The 12,383-nt window shown below is 37.3% G+C and overlaps 1 protein-coding gene across 2 annotated transcripts in view; it reads left to right on the top strand.

Moving 5' to 3' along the window:
- PTGFR (prostaglandin F receptor) overlaps positions 1 to 11,668 on the top strand; it is a 62,366-nt gene extending 50,698 nt beyond the window's left edge. For both annotated transcript variants that reach the window (XM_040232479.1, XM_040232480.1), the window contains exon 3: positions 7,764 to 11,668. In XM_040232479.1, coding sequence (XP_040088413.1) covers positions 7,764 to 8,054 — 291 coding nt within the window. In that variant the 3' untranslated portion in view covers positions 8,055 to 11,668. The remainder of the gene's footprint in view (positions 1 to 7,763) is intronic.
- The last annotated feature ends 715 nt before the right edge of the window (positions 11,669 to 12,383 follow it).

The raw sequence follows: 12,383 nt of genomic DNA, 5'->3' as shown, positions 1-12,383 counted from the left end.
AGATAGATGTTGATAAAATTCTAAAAAATGTCTTGGTATCTAAAGAAGCTGAACAGTTCATCAGAAATGGGTTTTTAATTACATATTCATTTAAATTTCCTTAAAAAAATGGTGCCAAGGAGAAATACAAAGTGCTGCAGAATCACCATAAATGCAAAATTATTCAAGTCTGACTAAATGAGGTTTTTATGTACTAGAAAAATTACAAAAACTCACCATTTTAATGACTGCATCTGTGATCATGTACCAGCAAATAACTCTGCCTGTGGCACCTTTTATGTGTCTCTATTACTTACAATAATATAACTGTTTGCTTTCTTATCAGTCTCTACTCAGGGATTTCATTCATTTAATTCATTCAACTAATATTGACCTGTCCTATGTATGCCAGGTGCTGGGTATACAACAGACAACCAGATAAAAATATATGCCTTGAAGATGATATTTTAGTTGCAGAGACAGAAAATCTAAATGAAGAAGCAAAATATATTTTATATTGAGATTTCTCTAACTATTGTTCTTTGCATCACTAGCATCTACTGTAAGGACTGGACATAGTATACACTAAGAAACTGTTCACTAATGGACTGATTTACTTTCATGATTACTCAGAGGATCAAAAGCATAATTCTTTATTTAACATTGCTTATAATTGTTAATAGCCACTGGAGTGCTGATACCAGTCAACAGAAAAACAGACAGGGTAGGGGATGATGGAGTAACTTCCAGAATAAAACTTTAATGAATGTGAGCTCTATGAGTATGAGTAGAGTGGCCTGGAAGATTGGTTAATTTGGTGACCTTAATGTTTGATACAAAATTGTTGTTTAGTCTCTGTCATGTCCAACTCATTTGCAACCCCATGGACTGCAGCCTGCCAGGCTCCTTTGTCCATGGGATTTTCCAGGCAAGAATGCTGGAGTGGGTTGCCATTTCCTTCTCCAAGGGATCTTCCCAAACTAGGGATTGAACCTACATCTCCTGCATCGGCAGGTGGATTCTTTAGCGCTGAGCCACCAGGGAAGCCGGGATAGGCAGTTGTTGTCATCGTTCAGTCACTAAGTCGTGTCTGACTCTTTGTGATTCCAGGGACTACAGAACACCATTGAGTCGGTGATGCCATCCAACCATCTTAGCCTCCATTGCCCCTTATTCCTCCTGCCTTCAATCTTGCCCAGCATCAGGGTCTTTTCCAAGTAAGTTGTCTCTTCACAACAGGAGACCAAAGTATTGGAGCTTCACCTTTAGCATTAGTCCTTACAATGGGTAGTTAGGGTTGATTTTCTTTAGGAGTGACTGGTTTGATCTCTTTGCAGTCCAAGGGGCTCTCAAGAGTCTTCTCCAGCACCACAGTTCGAAAGCATCAATTCTTCAGTGTTCAGCCTTCTTTATGGTCCAACTCTCACATCTGTACATGACTATGGGAAAAATCATAGCTTTAACTGTGCAGACCTTTGTCTGCAAAGTCATGTCTCTGCTTTTTTATATGCTGTCTAGATTTGTCATAGCTTTTCTTCTAAGGAGCAAGTGTCTTTTAATTTCATGACTGCTCTCACTGTCCACAGTGATTTTGGGGGCCAAGAAAATAAGATCTGACACTGTTTTCATTTTTTTCCCCCATCTATTTGCCTTGAAGTGATGGTACTGGATGCCATGATCTTAGTTTTTTGAATGTTGAGTTTCAAGCAAGCTTTTTCACTCTTTCATCTTCATCAAAAGACTATTTCCTCTTTGTATCCTGTAATTAGGGTAGTATCATCTGCATATCTGATGTTGCTGATATTTCTCCCAGAAATCTTGATTCCAGCTTGTGATTCATCTAGTCTGGCATTTTGCATGATTTACTGTGCATATAAGTTAAATAAGCATGATGATAATATACAGCCTTGACATACTCCTTTCCCAATTTTTAACCAGTCCATTGTTCCTGTCTGATTTTAATTATTGCTTCTTGACCTGCATACAGGTTTCTCAGGAGGCAGGTAAGGTGATCTGGTATTCTCATCTTGTTAAGAATTTTCCACAGTTTGTTGTGATCCACACAGTCAAAGGCTTTAGTGTAGTCAATGAAGCAGAAGTAGATGTTTTTCTGGAAATCTCTTTCTTTTTCCATGATCTAATGGGTGTTGGCAATTTGATCTCTGGTTCCTCTGCCTTTTCTAAATCCAGCTTGAACATTTGAAAGTTCTTGGTTCATGTACTTCAAGCCTAACTTGAAGGATATTGAGCATCATCTTGCTAGCATGTGAAATGCATGCAATTGTATAGTAGTTTGAACATTCTATGGCATTGCCTTTCTTTGGGATTAAAATGAAAATTGACCTTTTCCAGTCCTGTGGCCGCTCCTAAGTTTTCCAAATTTGTTGGCATATTGAGTGCAATACTTTAATAGCATGGTCTTTTAAGATTTGAAATAGCTCAGCTGGAATTCCATCACCTCCACTAGCTTTGTTCGTAGTGATGCTTCCTAAGGCCCACTTGACTTCACACTCCAGGATGTCTGGCTCTAGGTGAATGATCACACCATCGTGATTATCGGGTCATGAAGATCTTTTTTGTATAGTTCTTCTGTGTATTCTTGCCACCTCTTCTTAATATCTTCTGCTTCTGTTAGGTCCATACCATTTCTGTCCTTTATTGAGCCCATCTTTGCACGAAATGTTCCCTTGAAGATATCTCTAGTTTTTCCCATTGTATTGTTTTCCTCTGTTTCTTTGCATTGTTCTCTTAAGATGGCTTTCTTATCTCTCCTTGCTATTCTTTAGAACTCTGCATTCAGATGGGTGTATCATTCCATATCTCCATTGCCTTTTGCTGCTATTCTTTTCTTAGCTATTTGTAAGGCCTCCTCAGACAACCATTTTGCCTTTTTGCATTTCTTTTTCTTGGGAATGGTTTTGGTCACCACCTCCTGTACAATGTTATGAATAGTTATTCATAGTTCTTCAGGCTTTCTATCAGATCTAATCCCTTGAATCTATTTGTCACTTCTACTGTATAATCATAAGAGATTTGATTTAGGTCATACCTGAATGGTCTAGGGTTTTCCCTACTTTTTTCAATATGAGTCTGAATTTTGCAATAAAGAGCTGATGATCTAAGCCACAGTTAGGTCCTGGTCTTGTTTTTGCTGACTGTATAGATCTTTTCCATCTTTGACTGCAAAGAATATAATCAGTCTGATTTTGGTATTGACCATTTGGTGATGTCTATATCTAGATTTGTCTCTTTTGTTTTTGGAAGAGGGTGTTTTCTCTGACCAGTGTGTTCTCTTGGCAAAGCTCTGTTAACCTTTGCCCTGCTTCATTTTGTATTTGAAGTCCGAACTTGCCTGTTACTCCAGGTGTCTCTTGACGTCCTATCTTTGCATTCCCACCCCCTAAGATGAAAAAGTCATCTTTTTTGGTGTTAGTTCTAGGAAATATGCCATTACCTTAACAGTTAATTGTACTATGTGGCCCAAATACGTGGAGATCGTATTGTGTCATCTGTCTATTTTGCTCTTTGCAATTAGCAATGAACACAAACATTCTGGCCCACATACTTCTTTGATTTCATTGTTTCTCTATTGTCTTAATGTTGAATGTCTTGAGAAGTATCAAGTTAATTCATTTGTTTTTCCATAGAATATCCAAACACTTGGCCTTTCCACCTCTCAGTTAGAATTCTAATCATTAACAAAATGACTGACTATAACCTACCAAGCTCTAAAGGAAGATATTTTAGAAAATAACACAGCATATTTATGTGTCAAGTAGCTGTTGGAAACTAGATGAAAGACTGCATGAGTGATGAGAATCTATGCATAACTCTCTGGAATCCAAGTTCCAATGAGCCAGCCAGAGAAGAATGCTTTCAAGGTTTGTGAGGTGACTGTTGATGGAGCCTGGGGAAAATGGTAGACATTCCTGCTCTTACCCCAACTCCCAACCTTCTATCAGGCTTATCAGGGCTGAAATTCCCCAGCAATTCTATAGAACCCCACTCACATAAACATAGACATTCATAAACAATCAACATTAGTTCTGAGTCTTTAGTGCAATAGTACAGGCCTACTTTGGGGATCAAGGGCTTGCCTGATGGCTCAGGGGTATAGAATCCACCTGCCAGTGCAAAAGACACAGATTCAGTCCTTGGGTTGGGAAGATCCCCTGGAGAAGGAAATGGCAACCCACTCTAGTATTCTTGCCTGAAATCTCACGGACTCCTACCTTGGTGGTCTCCAGTCCATGGGTTGCCAAGAGTTGGACATGACTTAGCAACTAAAACCACAACAACAACAACCTCAGAGATATCATGAGTTTGGTTTTAGACCACCACAGTAAAGTGAATATCACAGTAGAGCAAATCATGAAATTTTAGGTTCCCAGGGCAAACACAGTTATGTTTTATACTATACTGTAAGCTCTTAACTTTGCAATAGCATTATGTTAAAAAAAAAAGGTATATATATATATATATATATATACCTTAATTAAAAATACTTTATTACTAAAATATGCTGACCATCATCTGACAACACAAGGTTCCATAAACCTTCAATTTGTAGAAAAAAAAGAAAATACAGTATCTGCAAAGCACAATAAAGCTATGCACAATACAACAAGGTATGCCTGTATATTTCAACAAATTACTTGAGGAAAAAAGTACAGATTATAAAGCAATTCATAATCTAACAAAGTATTAAATTAGAGACAAAGCACAGGAGAAAATCTAAGTCCTCTGCAATTTTACTATCTAGAGTTAACCAAGAAAATCATTGAGATACACTAGTTTTTTCTATGTGTGCACAAAATTACATAAAGTTTTTCAAAATTGAAAAACTGATCATACAGTCAATATATTTGGTAACTTGTCTTAAAAAATTAAAACTGAGAACTTGCCTGGGGGCTCAGTGACTAAGACTCTGAACTCCTAATACAGGGGTCCTGGGTTAGATCCTTGATTGGAAAACTAGATCCTACATGACACAGCTGAGAGTTAGCAACTAAAGAGGATCCTTCATGCCACAACTAAAAAGAAAAGGTCCTATATGCTGTAACTAAGACCCAGTGTAGCCAAATAAATAAATAAAAATAAATATTAAAATAAGACTGAATCACAAACATAAATGCTTGCATATCTTTCACTACATGAAATTACCATAATTTATGATTTGTTGCATACTTGGGTTGTCCTGAATTTTCAATAATATACTATTGTCAACAATATACTAATGATCTTTCTTTTACATAAATATTCCACCCACTTGGTGGGTAACTGTTTGGTGCTTCTCCCAAGCTAGGTTCTAGAGCAACCTTGCTTCCAGGCTGGGGCTGGGATCATAGGAAGGGGAGAGTGAGGAGTGTCTGGCCACTACCCTGGTATTCTGGAAAAACCCTGGGTACTGGCTGCCTTCAGCAGAGGACTCAATGTTTTTTTCATGGCTGGTGACCACATTGGTGTTTGCAAGGGAGGGAGAAAAGTCAGAGAAGTAAATGTCATGTAACTCAAGCATTTTAAGCTTGCATGTTTCTAAACTAGGCCCAGCTGTTCCATCCAAGTGCACCAAGCATCTTTGTTCCCAGCTACAGAGAGCAATGTCTTGGCTCGGCTCTGAGATCTCTAGGAACACATGTGGTCGTTAACAGGAAATGCACTCACTTAATATTTATCAGGCAAGAGAACTATTGCTTCTTTCATTCTTGAACCCACTCCTCCCCACCCCATGTCCAAAAAAAAAAAAAAAGAAGGTGAAGCAAATAGATTGTAAGTTTCATAAGGACAGGCAATACCTGCTTCGTTTGCCACTGTGTCCTCAGAGCCTAGCACATTGCCTGGCACATAGCAAGTCAACAAATATTTGATAAGTAAAGAAAAAATATAAAATGAAAGTATCTCAAGTCAATTGCCAGTTGGGTCTTGGCCCTTCTTTCTTTTAAGAGAAACAGGGCTCATATAAGCTTATTTCTTCAATCCTGTTAGCTAACTTGGGGAGAAGTGATAGAAGAATCTGGACTTAACCCAGGTACTGTTGTCTGAGGACTAATTTATCTGTGCAGTGAAACTTGGTCAATTTTATTCGAGAATCTTTAGACCTGCACTTTGATCATTTGTTCCCCTACAAGAGGAACGATAAAGGAAAGAATCATTTCCCAAAAGATCTGCATGGACTGCAAGATCTTGTTCCTTTTAGTGGCAACAAACCGCCTTGGAATCCTTTACTTTTAGAAACATTCTAGGCCTCAAAATATCAGACCACTGTGATGGATGAGCAGATGTTTCTCTGATGACTAGATGCTGTTCTTCTAGAAACAGCCTCAATGAATAAAAAGTAATATAATTGTGCTCATTTTACCATTTCCTGAGAACATCTTAGGTACCAGCTTTGTACCAGATATTAGAAATAAAAATAAGAAGAGATGATTGTAGATTTGCAAGTAAATAATACATCATTCTCATGCAGTGTGGCCTGTGACACAGCTGAGTAGGGACAGGGTGCTGGGGCAGCACAACTTGCTAATTCATGTCAGTGAAGTTGGGAAAAGTTTCATGGAGATGAGCCCATTATGACTTGGGGCTTGAAGGATGGATAGGAGTTTGTCAGGCAGAGAAATGGCGAGTAGAGGTTCAAAATGAGAGCCATACCAGCCAAAGCTCAGAAGGGCATGGTGGATGTGGGACAGCTGAGGCCTTTACTGCCGTTGGCGCGTAGGGTGTTGGCAGGAGAGATGAGGTTATAGAGATGGATTTCAGATGCGTCATCAAGAAGACAAGGAGTTTGTATTTTGTTGTGTAGACAATGAGGGTTTTGGTAAGGGACATTCCTCCTTCAATCATAAGTATCACCAGCCAAATTGAAACATTTTATTCTTGATAATGACCTATCAAGAAGACCAAGACTTGATTCCCCCCCCACTTTGGATTTTAGGCTTTTACACTGTCTCTTAATCCTGCTGACATAATAGTGTAATCCCCCTTAAATTTTCAGTTTTACCTTTTGTTCATTTATTTGTTATTTGTTTTCATATCCAAGGTGTTTTCAAAGACATTTTGTTTGTTCTGCAAATGTTCATTGAGAAGTTAAAGCTAGGCTCAGGGCTTAGACCAGTTCTAACCTATCGCTAGGGCTTCCCTGGTGCCTCGGTGGTAAAGAATTCGCCTGCCAATGCAAGAGACATGGATAGCATCCCTGGGTTGGGAAGATTCCCCTGGAGAAGGAAATGGCCACTCACTTTGGTTTTCTTGCCTGGGACATCCCATGGATAGAGAAGTCTTGAAGGCTACAGTTCACGGGGTCGCAAAGAGTCACACCTGACTTAGTGACAGTGTATAGCTGTTCTAAATAAAAATTTAAAAACTCTTATCTGTAGTTTATATAAACTTTAGCTTATCTATACTTTAATCTAAACTTTAGTTTTTTCGTTGAAATTTACAAATATGTTGGCTTTGAATTTTCTATTCCCAGAAGTAAGAAAAGGTCTGTTACTGGGATCAGTCTTTGTCTGCTCTTTGATCATTCTGGTTGTGCACATTTGACTTGCCATGTAAGTAGTCATGTTCATAGTTCTGGTGTCAGTTTGGATTCAAAGGATTCAGATGTCTATGTCAATGTTTCTGCTATTTCTGCTCTTTTGCTATCATTTCTTTTTCTCGGTGTTTTGCAAAATAACATCACTTTGTGGAAAGTGGAATAAATACCATGTAGCAGTTTGTTAAGTTAAAAAACTGTAGGACTGAGCAAATGCCTACCAAGTGATTTCTCTATTTGGTTTATTTTGCAGGTGACAATGGCCAGCATTGGAATGAATATACAAGATTTTAAGGATTCCTGTGAAAGAACCCTTTTTACTCTTCGAATGGCAACATGGAATCAAATCTTAGATCCTTGGGTGTATATTCTTCTACGGAAGGCTGTCCTTAGGAATCTCTATGTGTGTACCAGACGCTGTTGTGGAGTACATGTCATCAGCTTACATGTTTGGGAGCTTAGCTCCATTAAAAATTCTTTAAAGGTTGCTGCTATTTCTGATTTACCAGTTACAGAGAAAGTAACTCAGCAAACAAGCACCTAGTTGAATAGGATGGTAAATCAGTGTAGGTCTAGGAAAAAATTTAAAAAATGTTGGCAATACTTCAGTTAATTGTATAAATAGAGAAAGTCTAACTGGAAAAATCAGCCCTCACCCAAATAGTATGGGGGCACTTTTGTCAGACTTGGCTTTTAAATTTGTTAAATTAGCTGTATAATTACATATTTTAACATGCTTTTGTCAACTGGAGGTAAATGTGATAAAGTAATGCCATAGGAGTCAAACTGAAAGCAATTTGGGCCTTATCTGTGCTATTGATGCTTTTGAAATCAGTGACTCTCTTAAAGCCTGAAGCGTGTATTTGATCTACTACCTGCACAGTGAAATGGCTGTTTAGGGGGTCACTGCTCTATGTAGACCAGGCACAGTGAAATGGGGGACCCTCTTTTGATCTGGTCTGTTTTACTCCTTATTACATAGCCTCAGTTAATACATGTGTTGTCATGTCACAGGAGATTGATTGTGGCTTCTTATAATGACTTCCGCATACGTGGTTGGCTGTCACGTTGCCTGATCTTGTGAGCTTGTTTAGAATGAACCTTTCTTTGTCATATTTGACAAATACGACTGCTTGCATTTATTGATATGAAGGTCAGTTTTTGTTTGAAGATATTCTTGTTACATCATAGATTTGCACAGTTTTCAAGTAATTACCATTTCCTCTGAAAATTCTCATGTATAGTCAATAGTTTGTAGAGAAACAAAGTCTGTGTGAGCAGGTGTAGAGGTGACTTGCACTGTAGCAGTTCCTAAGGAACTCAGCTATGGATAATGCAAACAAGCAGAAGTTAAATCCCAAGTGATGGGTGCAAAGAACATTGGTAAATGTGCTTTACCTGAGCACCATTGACACAGTGTCATTTCTGTGTCAGGGAACAAAAGAAACACAGCCTCTAGAGAAAAATATTCAAAGACCATCTGCAGCTAGTGTGTTTCTTTTCACTTATATATACACACACATACTCTCACACACACCAAGGACAGCAGAAATTTCAGTTGAAAAGAATTCCTTAAATCTGTAAGATGGCATCTTCCAAAGCCTGTACTACCAGTGTCAAGGGGAAGTTTGGCAATTAGCCAGGCATTTTGAGACCCTTATAATGAGTAACCAAAAGATAAAAATCTCTCGCCAAATTTCCTAATAATACTTTAAATTTTTTCTTTGCTTGTTTGTGTAACTGAACTCGAAGAATTTTAGTAATCATTCAAAATGTCCTGAGTCTGTCAGAACAGAGGGTAGCTAGTTCTGCTTTATAGTCAGGAAATGCATTTCTATAAAAAGAAACTCATTTTTTTTTATTAGTTGGGGTCTGTTTTAATATTACTCTTCCTTGTGAAACTGACTAGATTCTCTAGGAAATCTGTACAGATCAATTAGACTTAAATTACTATTTTTACAAATTTTTCCTTTTGACTGGTAATTTAAAAGTTCTTGTTCTTGTTTACTTTGGTGAATGTTGGTAAATTCTAATGAGTACATTAAAAGAATGTATGTTTAATGCAATGAATACACTGGAAGAATGTTTGCTCAAGCAAACAGCCTCAGTGAAGATTTAAAGACAACTGTTTTTTTTTTTTTCCCCAATGAATTTAAAGTAGGGCAACATACATGTACACACTGGTATATGATATTCTTAGTTTATGACCAGTAAATGACGAATCACACCAAGTTAGGTCATTCACCCATATAGAGCACATAGTGGATGCTTGATACTTGCCAAACTGAACTACTGGAAAGGATATCTGGGTGCAAATGAGCATGGAAGTGCAAAGGTTTAGTGTACTTTTAGTTTAAGCTGACAACTACATGTTGGTTATTTTAAGATCTATCTATCTATCTATCTCCAGTGTATATACTTTTTAAAAAGCCGTTGCAGTTTGTGATTGCTGTTATATATATTACATAAATGTTCTCACATGTTTTAGGAGCACTTAAAGACTAAAAGAATTTATAGATGGTTTAGAGGAGATATGTATTTCCTACAGTTCCTTGAGAGAGTGTTGGTGTTCTGTGAGCTGAGGTAGAAGGAATCAAAGTTCCATCCTTTCTCCTCAGGCTGGTTGGGCTGCTGCAGTGAACAGTCCCATAGAGCCTGATCTAGGAGATCTGTAGAGGAGAAAAACCTCAGTTTGAGGCCTTTTCTCCTTGAGAAGACAAAAGACAAATGTTTCTCTCTTGATATGATGTCGCTCGGGCCATGTGTGTCTGTGTTGAGGAGATATTGTGACATGGCCGTGTATGGGAATGCATGAGCTTAGGATGCAAAATTTTGGGGAGTGACAGGGCAGTCATTTTCTGCATGTCCTGGAAGGGTTATCTCTATTATCTGAGCTTAGGTTTAGGGCAACTAAATCGGTTTCATGATGCTGTCAAACTCAAGAAATAAACACCAAAAATTGGGGGAAAAAATAGTCTAAGAATATGTGTGCTTACATTGTGTTAGGCTTTTTTGTTCACAGAAAAATGAAATTAAATGAGCATAACAATATGCATATCTGACTTCAGAATTTTATTTCTGTTATTATATATATTTCCTTGTGGTTTGACAATTTATTATATAATGAATAATAAAGTGGAGCTTCTACCAATAACTTTCATATATTTGTTCAAAGGGGAAGGATATTTGTTCAAATGACTGGAAATAGTGTTCAGCAAGCTTACCACTTTTAAAGTTTTACAGTCTACTTTAAAATTTATCATTAGACCATCAGAGTAACTGAATTTCCCTTCTCATTGGATAAAATAGTATCTAAGCAACTTCATATACAATTTGATTACATTATTTCTGGGGGATTATATTTTTCTAGGCAGATTACTTGAAAATAGCAAGCTTTTTCTAATGTTAGTGAACTTTAAAAAAACGAGACTAAAAACCCCCAGCAGATGTGTTTAGGGGTACAGAGAGATAGCGCTGTTTTTATAATTAGCTTTAAGTATATCCAAAAATATTGGACTTTTTACTGATGAGTTTAACTAGGTGATAGACATATGTTCTTTAAACATTTTTTTAATAAAAGCAGAAAGTTGCTTCTAATTATCTGTTGTTGCTGAAGTGAAAAATACTAAGTTAACACATACACACATATACATAGATATATCTGTCTTGTAAAACAAATGATCTTGTTTGATCATTTTCAGTGTGAAAATGATAAACCTGCTTTAGTTTTGTGCCTCACCTGAGTTCAGAGTCCAAGTAAGATCATTTAGTAAACAAAGTGAACTTTTTGTGAAACTTAGTGCAAGCTTCACATATATATTATCATTATTGTTCAAAACTAATTGTCTAAGGTGAGACTATAAAGGATGGCAGTGTACATTTTCCTGCTTCACTGGGGGTCAGACTGTTCTACTGCCTGGTAAATAATATTGTTGGACTTCAACTTATCATTGACATATTTTAACAGTTGATGAAATGTGTTATGTGAATAAACGTATTTTATGCTCTTCATACTTGTTGAGTTGTATAAAAGAGTAAATAGTGATATGTATATTTTTTGTCTTCCATCAGTATGCAACTCATGTCATTTTAGTGCTTTGACTAGTTTAAAATGTCAAACAAATGATTTCTAAAAAATAAACTTTTTCTGTTTATCAAGACTGGTTATTTTTAAGAAGATCATATAAAATTTGGAACTCTGGAACCTAAACTTTCAGGTTTAGGTTCCTGAAACCTAAATGAAGGATTTCAGCTTATTTTCCTTTTGCTATCCCTTTCCTGTCCACTTTTCTGTGACATCTGCCTTGTTTCTTTTTCCTGTGCCTCACTTACATAGATAGGGTATAATTCTGATCAGAATTTGATCATTTCTGAAACACAGTGGCACAAGTATACCTGTAATAACAACCCCCCAAATCTCAGTGCCATAAATCCAGAAAGGTTTGTATCTCAGCCGTGGATGCTGTCCACTCAGAAGGGGAGCTCTGCTCACTCTGAGCACTCAGAGACCTTGGGACAAAGCACCAGTAATCTTAGATGTTGCTTTTTGTGGTGCTAAAGGGAAAAACAACCTGATGAATCACACACTGGCTCTAAGGCTTCCGCCTTGAGGTGACATATGTTACTTTTGCTCACATATCTCTGGCCAAAGCAAGTAAAACGGCCCCAATAACTTCAAGCAGGGCAGGTAAGTGTGTAATACTATGAAATATCACAAAGGAGGGCTGAAAAAAATTGGTAGATAGCAGTAGTGATTTCCATATTAGGTAATTGGTTTTTTTTTTTTTCTTCGTTATTGACTTCCTAGGAGCATTCAAACTGGAATCAGGTTTAAATGTTTAAAAATATATATATATATTTAGAAACATCATGG

Source organism: Oryx dammah, unplaced genomic scaffold, assembly GCF_014754425.2.
Source record: "Oryx dammah isolate SB20612 unplaced genomic scaffold, SCBI_Odam_1.1 HiC_scaffold_28, whole genome shotgun sequence".
NCBI lineage: Eukaryota > Metazoa > Chordata > Mammalia > Artiodactyla > Bovidae > Oryx > Oryx dammah.
This window is presented reverse-complemented; position numbering and strand designations above follow the sequence as displayed.